The sequence below is a fragment of the Lycorma delicatula genome, chromosome 5 (assembly GCF_047948215.1).
Source record: "Lycorma delicatula isolate Av1 chromosome 5, ASM4794821v1, whole genome shotgun sequence".
In the NCBI taxonomy this organism is placed as follows: Eukaryota; Metazoa; Arthropoda; class Insecta; order Hemiptera; family Fulgoridae; genus Lycorma; species Lycorma delicatula.
Window position 1 is genome coordinate 108,653,682 of NC_134459.1, and position 21,016 is coordinate 108,674,697.

At 32.1% G+C, this 21,016-nt stretch overlaps 1 protein-coding gene across 1 annotated transcript; it reads right to left on the reverse strand.

The window, feature by feature from the left end:
* Window positions 1-16,623: 16,623 nt before the first annotated feature.
* blp (mitochondrial import inner membrane translocase subunit Tim16) lies at window positions 16,624-17,470 on the reverse strand. The gene has a single exon (XM_075366844.1). The coding sequence runs from the start codon at window positions 17,145-17,147 to the stop codon at window positions 16,770-16,772; it is 378 nt and encodes a 125-aa protein (XP_075222959.1). The 5' UTR covers window positions 17,148-17,470; the 3' UTR covers window positions 16,624-16,769.
* Window positions 17,471-21,016: the final 3,546 nt, after the last annotated feature.

Consider the following 21,016-nt stretch of genomic DNA (forward strand, 5'->3'; position numbering starts at 1 on the left):
AAAATCCCCCAGGAATCTCTTTCCTCGATTTTGACGATCAGGAAACCTGGGACAACATATGCGAACTTATTTGAACAAGTCAAAAACGGTTTCGGTGTAGAAGCTGCAGAAGATATATTGTCGGTTAAAAGAGGAAGAGCGATGGACACCATGGAGATACGTGTGTAGATTCACCTCAAAAAACGTCAGAACGTGATACGACGCTAAAGGACAAAAGTAGAGAATGATGTGGTGCAAGAATGTCAACATTCCATATAAAGGACCTTGATATGGATACCACCGTTGATGAGGTGCAAGCAGCAATCAGTAAGGAAGTAGGATCGGACGTACCAGTCAAGGTCTATGCGTTAAGACCGGCATTCGGCGAGACCCAGAAGGCTACGGTTGATGTTGTCCTTTTGCAGCAGCTATATATAATTAGAGGTGATTTGCCAGACTTTCACAGCTAGAAAAAGTTTTGTGTAGGGCATACCTGTATGTCTGCTATTCTGTGCAGGAAATCGCTTGATATTGTCTTTATACGGTAGGTTTCTGACGCGCATCATGTTGTAGTCAGACTTGCCGTTAGCGGACAGAACCTTACAGTAGTTCATATTTCCAGTACAGGGATCCCACATTTAGCGAGATGGATAGGATCCTTCGTATCGTGGGTAATGGCCCAATCCTTATTGGTGCCGATGTTAATGCGAAGTCGCTTTTCTGGCACAGTGGGATCACTGATCATGGCAGTGACTTTGACAGTGAAAGTTTCATTGCGCAGCATAATTTTGAGGTCTTTAATGTTGCAGACCGGTTGACCACTTATGTCGTCGGTATGGTTGACAGACAAAAGGCCTTTTCACGTACAAATATTGAAATTACCATTGGAAGGAACATCCCTAGCAGGATCCTTGACTGGGCTGTGGTTGACAACTATTCTAGCAATCAACGATTGATACTTTTTGAAATAGCGGGTGAGCTGCACAATGAAAGGGATACTTTCCTGTTTAACAGAATGCTTCCTACATAGGAAGGGAGACTGGTCGAAATTCTCCTCATTGTAGGAGTCCAAACTGGAGATTTTTTCTCGAGACCTTAATAGCCTGCCATTAGATGTCCTGAAAGAAAATTTCACTTCTGCGGTGGTGGCGGCGGCTGAAGCCGATCGGCCCTAACTCCGGATTACCGCAGAAGGAGGACTAGGTACTTTCATAGCATTAGGTTCTCCAAGCGTAATTCCTGGCGTTCCTTCGTTCAGGAACAAGGGAATACAGATCCTTGGGGTGTTGTATACAGAGCCCTTGGGCATAAGCGCAGGAAAGATGTCCTCTTGTCAGCTTTGTCTACCCGCGAGGGTGTAGTAATTGATAAGGACCAGGTCCTTAATATTTTGCTGAATTATTTGTTCCCGGATGACACTATGGCGTATGAGGATTCATAACAATGGCGTGTCAGAAGGGAAGTCACGGTTTTCGAGACCGACTTACAATCTTCTGAGATCAGAGAGGCAAAGATGCGTCAGGTGATCTGCAGTATGTCACAGCTCAAGGCTCCCAGATATGATTGTATCACAGTGGAGCTCCTCGTCCAAGCGCTTCCAGTAGTTCTTGATTCTCTAACTAGAATTTACAATAAGTTGCTCTTCACCGGCCACTTTTCGGCGTGGAGACTTGGTATTGTTGTTCAAAGGTGGCGACAAAGATCCTACTGTTAGTTCTTCTTACCGTCCACTAACGCTCTTGCCTGTGATTCGTAAAGTTTTTGAGAAGGTCCTATATTTGCGTATTAATATTAGATTGGTCACTGATCATTTGCTAATGCACAACCAGTATGGTTTCCGACCGGGCAAGAGCACTAAGGATGCCATACTAAAGGTGATGGATATACTAAATAAAAGTATAACTTCCTCTAGTTCGTGTAAATATGTATTAGGGATTTTTCTGGACATATCCGGGGCATTTAATAACTTATGGTGGCTCTCTGCCCTGTTTTAGATGCAGAAGCGTAAATGTACACGAAATAAATTAGAAGTTCTCTCAAGTTATTTCAGCCATCGGACTGTTTCCCCGCGTGATGGCGGCTCGGAGGTTCGTAAGACCATAACTAAAGAATGCCCTCAGGGCAGTGTTCTGAGTTCCCTTCTTTGGATTATAGAATTCGACTTCATGTTGCGTTTGAGGTTGCCATTTGGTTGTTGTGTCATCGCTTATGCTGATGACACGTTGCTGTTGATTGAACAGGGATTCGCGTAACGAGGTAAAGTTCTAAGCTGCTCATGCTTGTAAGACACTCCGGCTGTGGAGTCTCCAACATAAGATGATTTTTAGCCCAGAGAAAACCACAATGATGTTGCTTAAGGGCCGATTGGCTGCTTACTGACGAATCTGGGTTCGGATGACTGGTCTCCCTATTCGGTACGTTACTGCTCAAAAGTACCTGGGTGTTATCCTTGAGAATTTTCGGTTCAAGGAACACCAGTATCTAGCAAAAAAGGCCGCTGATGCTTTTTATGGAATCCATGGAGTCATTCATCCCGATTAGGGGTTGAATTATCTTACCACGCGAATCCTTTACAAAGGCGTCAGTGAGGCTATTATGCTATATGCTGCACCTATCTGGACTCACTGCTTGGCTTTTAGGTGTTACGCGTAAATTTTGTTGCGGGCCCAGCAACTCCTTTTGCTGACTGTTACAGGCGGTTATAGAACAGTATCACAGAAGGAAGTCTGTGTTATAGCCGCATGGTATATTTCATATAGTGTTTGATTTAGGTGCGATTAGATAGGTTCCCCCAACCGGTATATCACACATTTTCTCTCTGAGAATGGTGCCTTTCGTTCGAGTTTAGCTAGGTTTCGTTTGGTGAATTCGAGTCAATGCCCGAATTGTAGAACTGATGATACAGTCGATCAGGTCCTCTATGTCTGTCCCCGATATGAGATCGAACGTTCACGAGCTGTTAGGGAATTTGACAGAATACATTCCTTTCTGGATCTCCGTATTAACTGGATGATCCGCGAGGAGTGGTCTATAATGGCTGGTTTTCTTCGCATCCTTGTGATGTGTAGATCTGCAGAGGGAGTTTACTCGAGGTATTTGATCGTGGTAGGATCCCGGGTGGCTAGGCATTGGATTGGTTAGAGGTAAGCGTATTGGCATCGTGCCACGGTTATATTGGTATAGATTCGATTTGAGGCTCCCGCTAGCGGGGGTGGCCGCGCTGCCGGGGTATGATAACCCATGCGACCGGAGGCGTGGCTTCGTTCCACCAGTGGTGGTCCCTGATTGTTACTTGGAAATGCCGCGCTTCATTCCATGATGGGACCGGGTGGGGGGACGGGGTTTGTACCCGGCTCCTGCGCGGACCGGAATGACGTTACGTTCCCCTTGTTAGGTGACCTAATTTTGTCGACTTATTTGGGTGTAGGTCTGAATTTCTATGTTGCGTAAAACATAATTTTGATTGTTATGAGTGCAGCACTAGTTTATCTCGTTCGTTTTCTGAGGCATTCACAGTCACGAACGGTGTTATCAAATTTAATCTAGGCGCGGGGTCCACGCTTCCGTGGTGTTTGTTTGTTAGTTTGAGGGAATCATATTAGATTGGATGTGTAAATGTCCGTTTGAGGCCTACGTGAAGGTAAAATTTGATTTGTATTTTATTGATGCAAATGTCTGCCAAGGCATTTACATCGGTGGCATCCCGACCGACGCCTGACTAATGACTGTGATATGTATTCAGTTAGAGGGTCTAAAGATGACCTCCGGTAAAACCTTTCAGGGCTCAGAACGGAGAGAGTGGTATGGCAACCGGTAACAGCACAAGGTGGATGTCTTCCCCCTACAAGCACCCGGGTTTGGTGCTCTCAGCAAAAGCTCTTGAAAACAAACAGAGAACAAAGATTTGATGGCATTTGTACCGCATAGAACAGAGAGTTGATGAAATAAGATGCTATAGATGTTGGAGTTTCGGTCACAAAGCAAGAGTTTGTACGGGGCCTAACCACACAAACCTATGTTACAACTGTGAGAGTGTAGGCCGTAGAATTAGTGTTTGCATAGAGCCTCAGAAATGTCTTGATTGCTGTGGATGCGGGCTCCGGAACGGTGGCCGGGAGTGTCAATAGAGAAAATCATGAATCTGCTCTAACTTAATGTAAATAGAAAGGCAATTGCCAATGATATCGCATGGAAGTTGCGATGGATAGGGAGGCCGACCTTTTGGTAATTGCCGAACCCAACCGAAGGAGGGTTTCAAGAGAAGAATGGTTAGTAGACACTGACGAAGATGTAGCGATAATAAATGTGTCTAATCGCTGGACAGTTGCAGCAATTAAAACTGAAAGGGGCTTTGTCGCTATCGCTTTAAGCTCATGTCTGGTGGTGAGTTGTTATATCTCTCCGTATAGCTCCTCAGAAAGGTTTGAAGAATTCCTCCAGGATTTGGAGCCATTAATAAGAATAACGTAGTTAATGATTATAAGAGTAGATATTGGTTTATAAAGGAATAACTACTTAGTTACATGCTATAAATTGCTATCAAATTTTCCAGTTTAGGTGAATAATAGGGGAAGTGAGGGATATAAGCCATTCCATCAGTCTGTACTGACCAGACCAATAGTGTGGATTTTTATAGTATGCAGGTTGTTTTGTAGTTGCACTTGGTAAGGTGTCACTTTTGAAATGAAACATCATTGGTTTGCATTTTTTTTTAATGTAATAATTGTAATATTGTAAAACTTTATAATGGTTACCTGAAGATTTATTAAAGCAGAATATTTGTGAAGTACGTATTTTATCTGAGTATTTGTGTTTAGTTTAATCATCTAGGTTAGCGATTTATTTGTCATCTGAATATTTTTCGTTTCTATTTATATATATAAAAGTTACCATTACTACTCTGAATGAAATGGCAACCTTTAATTTTTATTCTAAGATAAGTTTGATTTGATTTGAGAAAAAATCTTAAGCAATTTCTAAACTCTATTCTGCATATAATAAAAATGAATTCAACAATAAGAAAAATAAAAATATGTAAATTCTTTGTCAAAGAAATGCTATTCAGAAATTCTCATTTTTATAACACTATTAGCAGATCATATCCATAAGAGTGGTTTTATCTATTTAATGAATTTTATGTTGACATTACAGAGTACTACTTCCCCTTCAATCCTGTTATTACACCAGAAAATTAAACAAACATGTTAGGATTGTGAAGATGAGTGGGGATTTACATGTTTTACAGATATGATCCTTTATGAAGCCCACTTCCATTGGGAGGGAAGAATAGACAGGTACACACACATACACAACAATACAGGACCATGTTAATTCACCTGTCTATTGAACATAAATTGACCCTTTTTTCCTGGGAACATGGATACAAAATTGTTTTCACCTAACAAAAATATAGGCTTGCATAAACAAGTGAATTCTGAATCACAATTCCACATATATATATAGTTTTAAGCATGCACTGCTTTCACCTTTAGGGAAGGGAGGTAAAGAAATAAGTACAAAGATACTGTATATGTAAAACAAAACTTAGGATTTCACCCCACCTGTGTTTTACATGTAAGAAATATTGTATTACAAATATATATTTATACCACAGGCTCGCAAAGGTGGGTGAGTTTTACACATCTATAATAAAATTGTATGAGGGAAAAATTAGCATTTCTGCATATACAAGATAAACTTGCGGTTACTCACCTGCCGACTGAATGCAAAGACCAATGTATTTAGCAGGACGAAGGTGACAAATTCCTCTTAATATCAGATTATTTATTTTTTTTAAATAACAAAATTCAATAAACATACAGTAAAAAATAATTATAAAACTTTATGAATTGATTTTTAAAATTAACTTGAGAATTATAAACTTTATATAATAAATATCAAATTAAAAAAATCCTACAAAAATAGTTTTTTATGCTCATAAGAAAATTCTCAGATCTAAAAAAAATGTATTATAAGAATTTTTCTTGTTGAGTAATCTACAGCAAAAATTAAACTGGTAACTTATTATTTAATTGACTAATTTAAATTTGATTAATTTAGACTGATAACTTTGGAAGATGAAAACTAAATTATTAGTCAGGATTTTACTTATTTGCAATTAAAAGAAAAAAACTTTTTCATATAATAAGAAAAAGCAACTAAATTGTTTCTCATTGGCGATGAACTCCTTCATTGGCCAACCTGATTAAAGATAATACTATATATAATAAGTGGAGAATATTTATTTGTATTTAATCTGTTTGCTTGGACCTAACATGAAATTTCCTGAGCTAGCAATTTTTTTCTTTTGCTATACATGAGGTTCTTCATTTATAAAACTATATAACTCATTTAAAGAATTTTATAGTTGTAAATAAATGATGAGAATTTTTTTAAGAGAGGAGAATAAGCTATTCGCATGATCTGTTACAGCTTCAGGTAGTTATACAATTTCTGGTACAGGCCACAATACAGCATTAGAAATTATTTTCACCAAAAGCAAACTCTTGATAACTTACAGTAAGTATATATATTACTTATTGAAAGTTAACAAATTGGTAGATTAATTAAATTTTATACTTTTTTTATTAACTTTATGGAAATGCAAAATAAATACAACTAACCATGCTCCATACAGGGCATTGGAGTAACAAATGTAATTCTAACTTCAACCATTTTGTTATTGACCACTCTAGTTAGTTGACTGTTAAGATTACTGGTGATTGACTGTTATTGACAGCTACTGATTATTATTAACAGCTGATTACAGTTTTTTTCTGTATTTTAAAAATGTTTTCATTATTTTCAATTTTACAACTTCAGTTTTCTTTTTTTTTATCATTGTAACAAACTCATCTTGGTACAATCATTTTAAATTATAAAAAAATAAATAAACTATAATGTAGGAAAATTAAATTAAATTCATTCATATATCATTGTATTTGAAATCATTTCACTAAAAAATGTATTAGAATAAAATCTTTTTAAAATATGGTCTCATAAGATAAATTCTTTGAATGTATGTAAATTATGAATCTTGACAATATACAATTGCATTTTGACACAATAGTGTTATTATAAGATTTAATTGGAGTGGATCGTTAAATGATTTTCCTTCAAGCAACACCTGAATAACAGTTTTTAGAGAAGATCTGTCAGGTAACTAACTGACAGATTGGTATTTTTGCATGTAATGATGTGACATAACTTTCAGTTCATTAAATTATGGCAAGTGTGATGAAAAATATATAATTTTCCATTTCATTGCTTATAATTTTCAATTCATATTAAATAATCAGATGTTTCACCAATCTGTTACATATACATATATGTAATAATGCTTATTAAATTACATATACACATTTTTAAAAGTATATAAAATTTTATTTCACTAATAACTTATGATATTTTTCATATATTTTTTTTATTGTTATTATTGAATTTATTGTAAAAGAAAAAAAAAACAATCAATCATTTTAATTGTACCATCAAAAATGTATTAATAAATCAATATATTTAAATTTAAAAAAAAGTTAATAAAAAGAAAAGGAGATTAAGTCTGATTCGAACCAAGAAGTACCACATGATATATCGTTGAAAAGTTCTAAATGAGGGCTATTACTGCAGTTAAGAAAAACTCCAAAACCCAAAAAAAGTTTGAATTTTGGGCTGTTTTGAATACTTTTGGTTCAGTAGATTGCAGTCAAAAGAGGAGGTACAAAACTAAATGTTATAACAGTCCTAAAACCAAAATTTCAACATACTACAGCTAATTGTTTCTTAGTTATGCGAGATACAAATGTACATACAGACATCACACCAAAACTAGTCAGAATGTTTTCAGGAATGGTCAAAATGGATATTTCCGTTGAAATTTGAAGACCAAAATTTTTCACGATCACACTACTTACTTTACTTCATGCAAGGAAGTAGTAAAAATAGGCTAACATACATACATACTTATGTACATACATCATTGCAGAATTTTCCCATGCAAAAATAACATTTTTTGGTTAGAAGGGATCATAAATCAAGATCTCAAAAAACAAAATTTTCCTAAATCAAAAACCACACAAGAGTTTTCTTTTATCTTGTATTCCAGCATAAAATTTAAATGAAAAGATTATCTTTGTATGGAATATGACTGAGCACAACAGATTAGAAAAATTGGGATTTATTTTACAGGATTTTGTGCCTTAGTCACAGTACAAGGGTACTCTGATGTGTAATAAGACTTGGGTACTTACGTATTAACGCCACCACAGCTACAGCTTTATTTAAAAACAAAGTAATCAATCAGATTTTGGTGAAAAATGGGCCGATATAGAGTTTAACATAGATTCAAAAGAGTCTCTATATTAATTTTAATAAATGGTTATTTATATTTATTTATTTTATTAACCAAACTTAACCTACGCTCGCTAACCTTGACTAATTAACAGGAGTGTTTTGATTTATTTAAATAATAAATAATTGCAATAATTACTGAATTTATTAAATAAATACTCAAAAAATTAGTGTTAATTAGTCAAGGTTAGTGAGCGAAGCGAGCGTAGGTTTTGTTTGGTTAAATTATATTTATAAAATAAATAAATATAAATAACCATTTATTATAATTAATAAAGAGACTGTTCATTTTCCACCGAAGTCCGATTGACTATTTGTTTTTAAATAAAGCTGTAGCTGCGGTGGCGTTAATACGTAAGTACCAAGACTTATAAATTCCTGTGTATTTAGAATTGAAATAAACATAAAAGAAAGTTTACTGGTCACACTGAATAGGAGCTGGATCATGCAATTACATATAATTTCATTCTAGAAGCAACGTTGTTTATAGTTGTATGAAAGGAACAGATGTAGAGATTGATTCACTGATTTTAATAAAAAGAATATTACAACTTAAGTAATATAAAAAAGTTATGTTTAGAAACTGCAATATAACTGGATGATTCATGTTAATAATATTATATTACACAATTTAATATAATATTAAAAATAATGGGCAGGCAGGAGTAGGTTTCATAATGAACAAGAAGATAGGGAAGAGAGTAGAGTATTTCAAAACGCATAGCGATAGAATCATTGTATAAGGATAAAATCAAAACCTAAACCGACGATTGTTAACGTCTATATGCCTACAAGCGCCCATGATGATGATGAGGTAGAGTGTGTATATGAAGAGATTGATGAAGCAATTAAACACGTAAAAGGAGATGAAAATTTAATAATAGTTGGAGATTGGAATACAAGCATTGGAAAAGGCAAGGAAGGAAATATAGTGGGTGAATACGGGCTGGGCAAAAGGAATGAAAGAAGGGACTGACTTATAGAGTTTTGCACGAAGTATAATTTAGTAATTGCCAACACCCAATTTAAAAATCATAATAGAAGAATATACACATGGAAAAAGCCAGGCGATACTGCAAGATATCAGATAGATTATATCATGGTTAAGCAAAGATTTAGAAATCAACTCGTTGACTGCAAAACTTACCCTGGAGCAGACATTGATAGCGACCATAATTTGGTGATAATGAAATGTAGATTGGGGTTTAAAAACCTGAAGAAAAGGTGTCAGATGAATCGGTGGAATTTAGAGAAGCTTGAGGAAGAGGAGGTAAAGAAGATTTTTGAGGAGGACATCGCAAGAGGTCTGAGTAAAAAAGATAAGGTAGAAAATGTAGAAGAAGAATGGGAGAATGTTAAAAGAAATTATTAAATCAGCAGAAGCGAACTTAGGCGGAACAAAGAGAATTGGTAGAAAACCTTGGGTTTCAGACGATATATTGCAGCAGATGGATGAACGTAGAAAATATAAGAATGCTAGTGATGAAGAAAGTAAAAGTAACTACCGACAATTAAGAAATGCTATAAACAGGAAGTGCAAACTAGCGAAAGAAGAGTGGATTAAAGAAAAGTGTTCAGAAGTGGAAAGAGAAATGAACATTGGTAAAATAGACGGAGCATACAGGAAAGTTAAGGAAAATTTTGGGGTACATAAATTAAAATCTAATAATGTGTTAAACAAAGATGGTACACCAATATATAATACGAAAGGTGAAGTCGATAGATGGGTAGAATATATTGAAGAGTTATACAGAGGAAATGAATTAGAAAATGGTGTTATAGAGGAAGAAGAGGAAGTTGAGGAGGATGAAATGGGAAAAACAATACTGAGATCTGAATTTAAGAGAGCATTAAAAGATTTAAATGGAGAAAGGCTCCTGGAATAAACGGAATACCTGTAGAATTACTGCGCAGTGCAGGTGAGAAAGCGATTGATAGATTATACAAGCTGGTGTGTAATATTTATGAAAAAGGGGAAGTTCCGTCAGACTTCAAAAAAAGTGTTATAGTCATGATACCAAAGAAAGCAGGGGCAGATAAATGTGAAGAATACAGAACAATTAGTTTAACTAGTCATGCATCAAAAATCTTAACTAGAATTCTATACAGAAGAATTGAGAGGAGAGTGGAAGAAGTGTTAGGAGAAGACCAATTTGGTTTCAGGAAAAGTATAGGGACAAGGGAAGCAATTTTAGGCCTCAGATTAATAGTAGAAGAAAGATTAAAGAAAAACAAACCAACATACTTGGCATTTATAGACCTAGAAAAGGCATTCGATAATGTAGACTGGAATAAAATGTTTAGCATTTTAAAAAAATTAGTGTTTAAATACAGAGATAGAAGAACAATTGCTAACATGTACAGGAACCAAAAAGCAACAGTAATAATTGAAGAACATAAGAAAGAAGTCGTAATAAGAAAGGGAGTCTGACAAGGATGTTCCCTATCTCAGTTACTTTTTAATCTTTACATGGAAATAGCAGTTAATGATGTTAAAGAACAATTTAGATTCGGAGCAACAGTACAAGGTGAAAAGATAAAGATGCTACGATTTGCTGATGATATAGTAATTCTAGCCGAGAGTAAAAAGGATCAAGAAGAAACAATGAACGGTATAGATGAAGTCCTACGCAAGAACTATCGCATGAAAATAAACAAGAACAAAACAAAAGTAATGAAATGTAGTAGAAATAACAAAGATGGACCACTGAATGTGAAAATAGGAGGAGAAAAGATTATGGAGGTAGAAGAATTTTGTTATTTGGGAAGTAGAATTACTAAAGATGGACGAAGCAGGAGCTATTCGGCATTTTATAAAATGCCGAATAGCACAAGCGAAACGAGCCTTCAGTAAGAAATATAATTTGTTTACGTCAAAAATTAATTTAAGTGTCAGGAAAAGATTTTTGAAAGTATATGTTTGGAGTGTCGCTTTATATGGAAGTGAAACTTGGACATCTGAGAAGAAAAGATTAGAAGCTTTTGAAATGTGGTGCTATAGGAGAATGTTAAAAATCAGATGGGTGGATAAAGTGACAAATGAAGAGGTACTGCGGCAAATAGATGAAGAAAGAAGCATTTGGAAAAATATAGTTAAAAGAAGAGACAGACTTATAGGCCACATACTAAGGCATCCTGGAATAGTCGCTTTAATATTGGAAGGACAGGTAGAAGGAAAAAATTGTGTAGGCAGGCTAAGTTTGGAATATGTAAAACAAATTATTAGGGATGTAGGATGTAGAGGGTATACTAAAATGAAACGACTAGCACTAGATAGGGAATCTTGGAGAGCTGCATCAAACCAGTCAAATGACTGAAGACAAAAAAAAAAAACAATACACAATTTAAATTAGAAATGGCAGGATTTTACAGCCTCACATTTGGAAAAATTTAGAAAATAATATTACAGTACACATTTTATTAATTTTTGAAATATGTTTAAATTAAATTATTGAATTAAAATTGGTTTTAACAAAACATGATTACTTCTAATTTACAGAAAATTATTTTATTTATAAATAATAGTTTTAATTAGTCCTAACAAGTGACAACTGACTCTTTCAACCAAAAGGATTGACGGGTGGTTATTTTAAACACCATTACTCAAAAAAATTAATTCTGATTAACAGTACTTGTTTTAATAATACATTTTTTGCAGGTAATGGCAATTATTGCTCATTGAAGCAATTTATATACTGGCATTTCATTGTTTCTAATAAAAAAAAAGTATGTTAATTAGTTGATTTATTCTACTTAAACAATTTTATTTTATGGCTATGGTGCAAGTAGAATAAATCAACTAATTAACATACTTTTTTTTTATTAGAAACAATGAAATGCCAGTATATAAATTGCTTCAATGAGCAATAATTGCCATTACCTGCAAAAAATGAAATATTAATATTCCAAAAAACTTTAATACATTCTACTTGAATTAATTAATAAATAATTCTAACTTTTCTAATCTTTGTGATCAATCACATACCATATAAAAATAATCTTTTCTAAGTTGGAATAAATAATAAAAGGGTAACTTCTACCTAGGTATTTTTTATTGAAATACTAGGTTTGGCTTGTTGATAATTTAAAGTAAGTTTGGTTCAATGAAGAAAACCCCAGGAAACACTCTTCAATTCCTTAGAAAGTTTGGCATAGGATTCTTGTACTCTAACAGTGGGGTTTTCCCCAATGTGTAAAAGCAATATTTTTTTAAAAATTGGTCAGCTGTTTCAAAAATCAAAAAGAAATTCTTATATTAAAATTTGAACAGACTACTTGTTAAAAAATGTTTGTATTCCTTTAAGAACTTTGATTATGATACTGCTGCATTAAACCAACTTATTTAATTTATTATGATTATCCACCACTAGACTGGGTATAAGTTAATAAGGAATACTTGCCATTGTTAAATTTAGTAAAGTTATAAAACATTGAAAAAAATTTCTACCAAAGTATATTCAGTTCAGCTTCCCTAGTACTTTTTGGAGGTAATGGTTCTGAAAAGATCTTCAACATAGTTATATGGCTCCTATATCAGTGGCATAGCTACAGTGATATTAATGACGATCATTTTAAAATCTCTATTAAAATCCGATTGAACAATGTTTAATAAATTGATGCAGAAGAAATATACAATGAAGAGTTTTTACTTCTTTATAAAAACTTATAAATCAAATTTCAATGCACCAGGACTTGATCGACACAGCACTAATCAACACTAATTTATAGTGTAACTAACATAACTTCACATGGTGAAAATGTAAACTAACAGCTTGCAATTGAAATGCATGAAGTAATCTGTCTGTTTTTTGCTTTTCATTAAATTATTTAATAACATTACTAATAATATTCTATCTTCACTAGGAAAATACAATTTTCTCACATTTGTAAACTTGTTCTTCTTTAGTCATAACTACTGCAAAATAAATACTAAAAAGACAGTGAAATATGTGTTAAATAACAAAGGAACTAGAACCTAAGTTTAATTATAACTGAAAAATTCTGTTAATTTTAAATTATATAAAGTTAAATATTAATATCTATACTGAATACAAACAGTAATAATAATAAAAAATTATATTTCATTAATAAAAGAAAAAAGAAAGTAACAATGCTTAATATACAATAGGGGATACTTTTAATAAATGCTTGAAATTCATTTGTACTTGTAAACCATATGTCTGTTTAATCAAGTGCCATTTAGAGATCTTAGGTTCACATTTATTTTGCATGCAAAGTTAACTTGGTCACTATGTGCAAACATTGTACAGAGACCAAAGACCATTATGGTTTTTGTACATTAGTTTGAAAAAACCTTTTGGCAAATATGTTAAAAATCTTTTATTACTAAATTAGGAAAAAAATGAATTAATAATCCATTGTAAGCAGTCTAACAGAAATAATATATATTCAGTACATTAATGTTACCTTAAAATATATATATATTACACAGTATATTTTATATTAATAAGTGTTAAGTTCAAACAATTATTTATAAATGCACACTCTTATTGTTACAGTATCTAATTTTTCTTATGGTTGTAATAAATGTTAACTATCAGAGGTATGTGCAGCACTAACAGAGTTGCTTATGTAAGAATTAAACAACCGCAGTTCCAGTAAAGAACTTTGTAAAGTTGTTATTTGTCTCTCAAAATCACTTTCATTCAGTAAGCTTGGCATGCTGCTATACAACATTATATTTGGTTCAGTGAAAAAAAACAAATCAATTCACTTTTCTCACAATCCCCAGTAACCATTTAGTTAAAAAAATGTATATTTATTACAGTGTAAATAATAGATGCATGTTTCTTGAAAATGGCCATATAATTCTAAGCAAGAGCTCATGTTTCAAGTCATGTTAACTATTAACATTACAGTTATGGCACCTAATAAATAAATAATGTTTCTCTCATAATATGTAATATAAAATTTGCTACTAGTTAAGTTATTAAGTATAACCTCTCTTGGAATAATCTCATAACAAATATTTGCAAAAAAGTAAGCTCTAGTATTAATGACTATTTCTAGCAATGATAAATTGATGAGAACAGCTTATTACACTGTTAATACCTTGTTTTGGAGATCACATAAATAACACTTTAAAAAACTCTTTAAGCTAAAAACAAAGTTATAATGTTTGTGGTAGATGAATAAATACAAAATCTGAGAATATTTTTAAGGACAAAAATTAATAACAAAAAAGAGCTTACAAGATTATTGGAATATATTAAAAAATAGAAAATAAATATTTCATATATAGACTACATGGCCATACTATGTGGTATCTTATTATATTCTGATAAACAATAGTTGAGAATTTCATTACTAAAAAATGATGGAAATACTTCATCAGTGAATAACATTATAAGTCCAATATCCATTTAGAATTCTATTGTATTAAAAATCTTTATATAAAATTGTTCTTAAGAGTACATTACATGTACTTAGATAAAAAAACAATGAGATAAAAAACTGTCCTCCGTAAATTTTGTTTAAGGTAAGAAATATTTCTTCAACTGGTTGAAGGTTCTTCAGAAGAAGAACCTTCAACCAGTTGAAGTCTTTCTTGGATAAATTTTTCAAGTGATGGTTTATTATTAAAAATAAGTAGAAATAATTTTTGTTTGTTTTTTAAGTATTGCTTATTCATTTATTTACTATTAATTTATTGTTGTAATTTTTCTTTTATTTATGTTAGGTCTGGTGTTTTTTTTAAACAAAATCCTCAGTACCTACTGATAATGAATATTAACAATCAAAATAGTCATATAATTTCACATTTTAACTTTTTTGCAATTGGTTTTTGAATTGTCTAATATTATTGTAAAATTTAACTACAATTATTCACTTATGGATCAGTAATCAATTGTAAGCAGGTAGATTTTAAAATGCAGAAGATTTGTGAAAATCTATTGAACAACATTATCTGATTTAAGCCAATCATATCTGTACCAAATTCCATTGAGGAATTACTTAATGATATTAATAATTACGATAAAAAACAGTTCTTCAAAAGGCCAAGGTAAATTTTAACTCTATTGGTAGCCTAGATTAATGCTAATTACAAAGCGATTGTATTAAAAGAAAAGCATAATTATCTGCATTACAGTTTCATAAATTATACGTAAATGCGCTAGTTTTAAATACAAGTAAAAAAAATTAAAACGAACATAAAGATTAAAAAATTTGATGGAGCAATACAAACTATAGCTCAGAGATTAATATTCTAACAGATCACATACTAAAGTAACCACTTCAAATGGATGCTACAAACAGCACTGCTTCCCAAAATGCTGGCATTTGGTTTTTAAAACAAATAGAAAAAATAAAACCTATTAAAAGCAAACATGTTGTTCAGAAAAAAACTGTGTTCAGAATAGAATGGGATCTACCATTTGCAATTTGATACCACATAAATGAAGAGATATTTCTGAGTTTCAAAGAGAATTTTTTTTGATTGTCAATCCTGTTCAGATACATTATATTAGTTTCATAAAAAAAAACTAATTGTAAAGGCAATATCAGGCTTATATTTCATACAAATTTATGCAATTAAGATGAGTATAGAGATAAAAAAAAATTATAAAAAATATTTTCTGTTTGTCTGAGATGACAAGGCTTTAGTGTATTTTGGGCGAATAAAAATGGATTCTTTAAATATTTTTTAGTCATTCTTTTATTATCAGATTCTCATTAATTTCTTACACATCCAGTTTTGAGTCTTATTTTAATTGCCAACTATATCCCCCATGGTCTTTTTTTATATGAATACCCAAATGTAATAAATTTTTATTTTGTCACTTATCAAAATGAGTATCAGTTAACCAGTACGAAACACTAAATTGCATTCTGACGATTATGGGGATATTAACTTTGTGAACAATTTTATGCTTTACAGAAAATAATAAATGGCCCCATATTGGATTCACAAGTAATTCACAATCATAAACTTACAGAGTTAAGAATGTAATTGAATACTTTAACTTAAAATTAGGATTCTTTTGTATGTCATAACAGAATGCAAGACAGATATATTGTATAAAATATACAAAGTACACATAAGTAAACAATACAGCATTAATATGTATATACATCAAAAGATAATTTTTATAAATCCTGTAGACATTAAATAAAATTGTAATTAATATTATATCAGCACAATAATGTAAAATTGATTAAATCCAACACTATAAAATCAACTGTTTAAATACTTATTATAATTTGCTCTAAATCATACTATTTGCTATCTACCAAAGCTCTAAAAATAAGGGAAGTTTATAAAACAAATCACACGAATATTTATTACAGCGTTTAATTTTCAATAACAATAACATAAATTTAATTATATACTGTTTTTGGACTAAATTAAAACAAATAATTTAAAGTAAATAAAAGTGTATCATCAGATAACCTATTTCGTCTACCATTTCTCTTCTTTATTTTTATCTATGATCTTCTTTACCTGTTTTCGTATTATCTGCCGCTGCAAGTTCTTCATCTAACCTTTCTTTGGCACGCACAACTTTCGACTGCAAATAAAAAGAACCACCTTTCAACTTATCATTAACATTAAATAAATGTTCATAATTCACTTTAATTTTCTCAGGATCCATTTTTTCAACATTTAATATCTTTAGTGACTCTTCTACAGTAATACTACTTCTAGCATTAGCGGCGGCCGATTGTGCACCTTTGCGTCCACCACCTGCCCTCCGAGCAGCTTCTTGACTAGCTTGATATTCTTGCTGCAATGCTCGAGCAAACGCTCTTCCAATAATCTGAGTTCCTAGAATAACTATCTGTACAAGATATTTAGCCATAACACAACAATAACGCCTTCACTCTACCAAGCTTCATTTCCTAACCTACAATTTTGTATGAAGATCTCAACAGAAGTACTAACAGTGTTGCCGTTATGCATAGTCATATGGTCCACCATATGCTTAATATAGATATTACACAATCTGTTGAAAAACAATACGGTTCAGCGGTTTTGGAAACAAAAAATTCGTAATATTCTTTAAAAAGTCTTAAGTTACAATAAATTCATATTTTTATATTAATTTTATTAACAATATTCTTGATAAATAAACTAATGCATTAATCAACAACAAAGTAGAAACTGACCATCTAATTACCCTTCAAGGTGATTGTCATTGTAAGTCTATTTTTAAACTAAATCCCAAAACATATGTTCTTGTTTTGGCATTTAGTAAAAATAATAGAAGAAATAACTATATAAATCATCTGATCCCACTGTAATAATTTAGAAACCTAAATATAAAAATATTAATAAAAAGTAGAAAAACAAATATGTGGAAACTCAGACAAAGAAGATAATAAAAAAATCATTCTCATCTGTGGTGGAACGATTAAACTGCATGATATGAAAAATAAACATCGACCTTGTTTTTGTGTCACATGGGAAAATCGATATATCGATACTTTGACCGAAAGAAATTTTCTGCCGTAAGCTTTAAATTTGCATGTTATTTACATATTATTAACTGAGGAGTGACAACACGGTTTCATGTAATAAAAATTTTTAAATAAAATGTAAAATGTACAAAGAATGTTATAAAAATGCACTATCTTTGTTGACTTTATCAAGACTGTTTATGGCAAAATTGTAACGGCATGGTTTGTTGTCTTCTTCAGTTCCAAATGAAGTATGCATGAAGTTTTAGGTGCATGAGTAGAACCTTCACAATTGTCGTGTGCTAGTTCTAAACTCGCATATTAAGTCGATTTATCCAGGTTTCTCTGGAAAGTTTAAGACCCACAAGTTCCTCAGAGACATGAGATCTGCCAGCACCCATTTTGTATATTACTATTCCTGTATACTTAAACTGCTGATACCAACTTGAGTCTTTATTAGGAGGATCACAGCCGTACTCTAGACAAAAACATCTACAAACAGAAATAACAGATCTACTTTGATGAAACCACAGTAAGCTCATTGCTTTCTCCTGCACAGTAGCCAATACTCAACTAACGATTCTCCTGTAGTTACATCATGCTAGCATGTTCATTCAGTGTCATTAGTAATTCCTGTACCTATACTAATATCTGAAAAAATGAACATGCATTATATTGTTTTATTCATTTTTTGTTTACCTCTGAAATGCATTGAATAATTTATTAACCCTGTGTCATATAAATAAATACAGACATTAACCTCGGAGATGTAAGCTATCTCTTACAGTTGGATAAAAAGGAATATTAAACTCAAACTAAAAAACATCATAAAATATCTAAAGAGTTAATTGTTAGAGATTTTAAGTTGGCATATTAACAACTTTGATAGCACTAAAGACGTTGATGTTTAGAATAAGAAACAGAAGATTTAAAGTCAGATGATATTTTCTTTTTCTGTTTAGCCTTTGGAACCACCATAAGGTATTACTTCAGAGGATCATATGTATGAATGTAATGAAGTGTAGTTTTGTACAGTATCAGGTTGACCATTCCTGAGATGTGTGGTTAATTGAAACACAACCCCCAAAGAACAACAGTATCCATAATATAGTATTCAAATCCACATAAAAGCAACTGCCTTTACTAGGATTTGAACCTTAGAACTTCCAACTTTGAAATCAGCTGATTTATGATGATGAGTTCACCTCTATACCAGCCTGGTGGCTTAAAGTCAGATGTTTAAGATAGTGGTAGCTGTAATGGCAATGAAAATCTAGCATCCAAAATTTGAAAAAAAAAACCAATAGATTTTTGTACAATGAGTAACTTTATAAACTGATTTGTTCATGTAAGTTATTTTTATCAGTAAACAAAGGTTTACATTCTTTTAACATCCGAATTTTAGGATGCCAAGATTATCACACATTTTATAAAAGATACAATATGTTGAATTTGTATAGATTGATAATGTGAAGGTAACGTGGAACTTAAAAGCTCTTTTGTGCATCACAGATCAATGAAATCAATTTTCAAGAGAGAAAGTTGGATATAATTTTATGATTACCTATGAAATTGACCACAAAGATTTTATGCTTTTTGCCTAACTGATGAATTCTTTGTTAAGAAAGTTTGGCGACCAATGACCAAAATGATTCAGCCACTCTTTTTGAATGAAATTGTGGAATATAAATAATACTAGAAAATTTCTAAGCTGTATATTTCAATAGAATATTCATTTACTACAAAATAAAGAAAATGAAATGCAATATTAAATAGGAGGGAAACTCATGAAATTAATCTAGAATCACAGGTTGACTCCCAATTATAATTGCTATACTTACTTTTTTTTATATTTTGGGCGAGATGAATTTAAGAGCAAATGTAAAATGCCAAATCTGATCAGAACTTGATCCCACAGCCTTCTGGATGAAATACAAAGACACTATCACTTTGCCAAGGAAGAAAATAATAATAGTGGAAATAATGAATATTTCAATATTTTTTACAGTAGGTCATTAATACATCAATTCAAAGAGTTTATTTTTTTCTATAACAAACAGCCATGTTTCAATGTTAATTTAACATGCAGGAACAACAGAACAGAGGTATTGACTTCTTTGATAAGTCTGATTAGTTACCTAACGTAAATATAACTTAGTTTTTTCAGGGTGATTTCTTGGTCGCTGTTCAATCTCCGATAATTACATAAGATGTAAACAATCAGCACTCTTCAAACAATATTATAGGACACCATACAAGAAGAAGAGTCTCAACAATCTGCAGGTACCTACAATCTTGCAGGTACTAAATGAGAGAGCCATTTTACTTTTATCTTTGTTTTTTAAGCTTGTCATGGCAGAATAGGATATGTCATTTCTGAATATTTATGTTCCTTTCCTAAATGATATTAACCTATTTGGGAAGGGACTGGTAATAAAAGTCTCATAATGCTGTAAATATGGATGTGCCTTTGAAATCGAACAATAAACATGTTTATTTCAGTAACATTCAGTATCAATAGATTTTTTCTACAGTATTTAGTTATGATAGTATTTGTCAGATCAACAGTGTGAACTTGTAACTAAAGCATTCTACAAGAATGGGTATAGTTTTGCAGTTGCAGATCAGTTATTTTGAGGCACTTTGATATCTATAGGAATAATTTGGTGCCGTCAGTCCCTGCCATTAAAATTTGGGTATTTGTAGTAGCATGCAAATTGATCTGAACACAGGAGATTTTTTTTATTTATTTCTATGTTCTGGCTACACTATTTGACTACAGTCATTCTTTAAGTTGTCTTATAATGTGAGGTAATTTTCATGTTATAAATAGTGTTCTGTGAAAGTTTATTTAATGTTTTATTACAAAATCATATTTTGATATTTTTTGTTCTGTGTGTCTTGAATATAAAATAATGAACATTAACTTCAAGAAAAGTTTCAAAGATTGTTTCTCTTCCTGAGCATACCAGAATGACAAATAGTTTGTGATTGTGGTATTGAATTAGGGACAATGAATACTTTTTTAAAACAATTTAAAGAAACTGGTTCCTTTTCACCTCAAAGGAAAAGCAAATGTGGTTGTAGAAGTAAAACTACTCCAAAACAGTATCAGATTCAAAATTATGTGTTGTGAACTTAAATCGAGAATTAGCAGCTAGTGGAACAGATTTACACGTGACAACTGTTAGACACTGACTATTTGCAGCTGGACGGAAAGTTTGTCAGCCAGCTAAAAAGTACCTTTTAACACCAGCTATGTGCAGAAAAG

Bases quoted from the DNA above. Each gene is read 5' to 3' on its own strand.
- blp (XM_075366844.1), bottom strand. From the start codon at position 17,147: ATGGCTAAATATCTTGTACAGATAGTTATTCTAGGAACTCAGATTATT.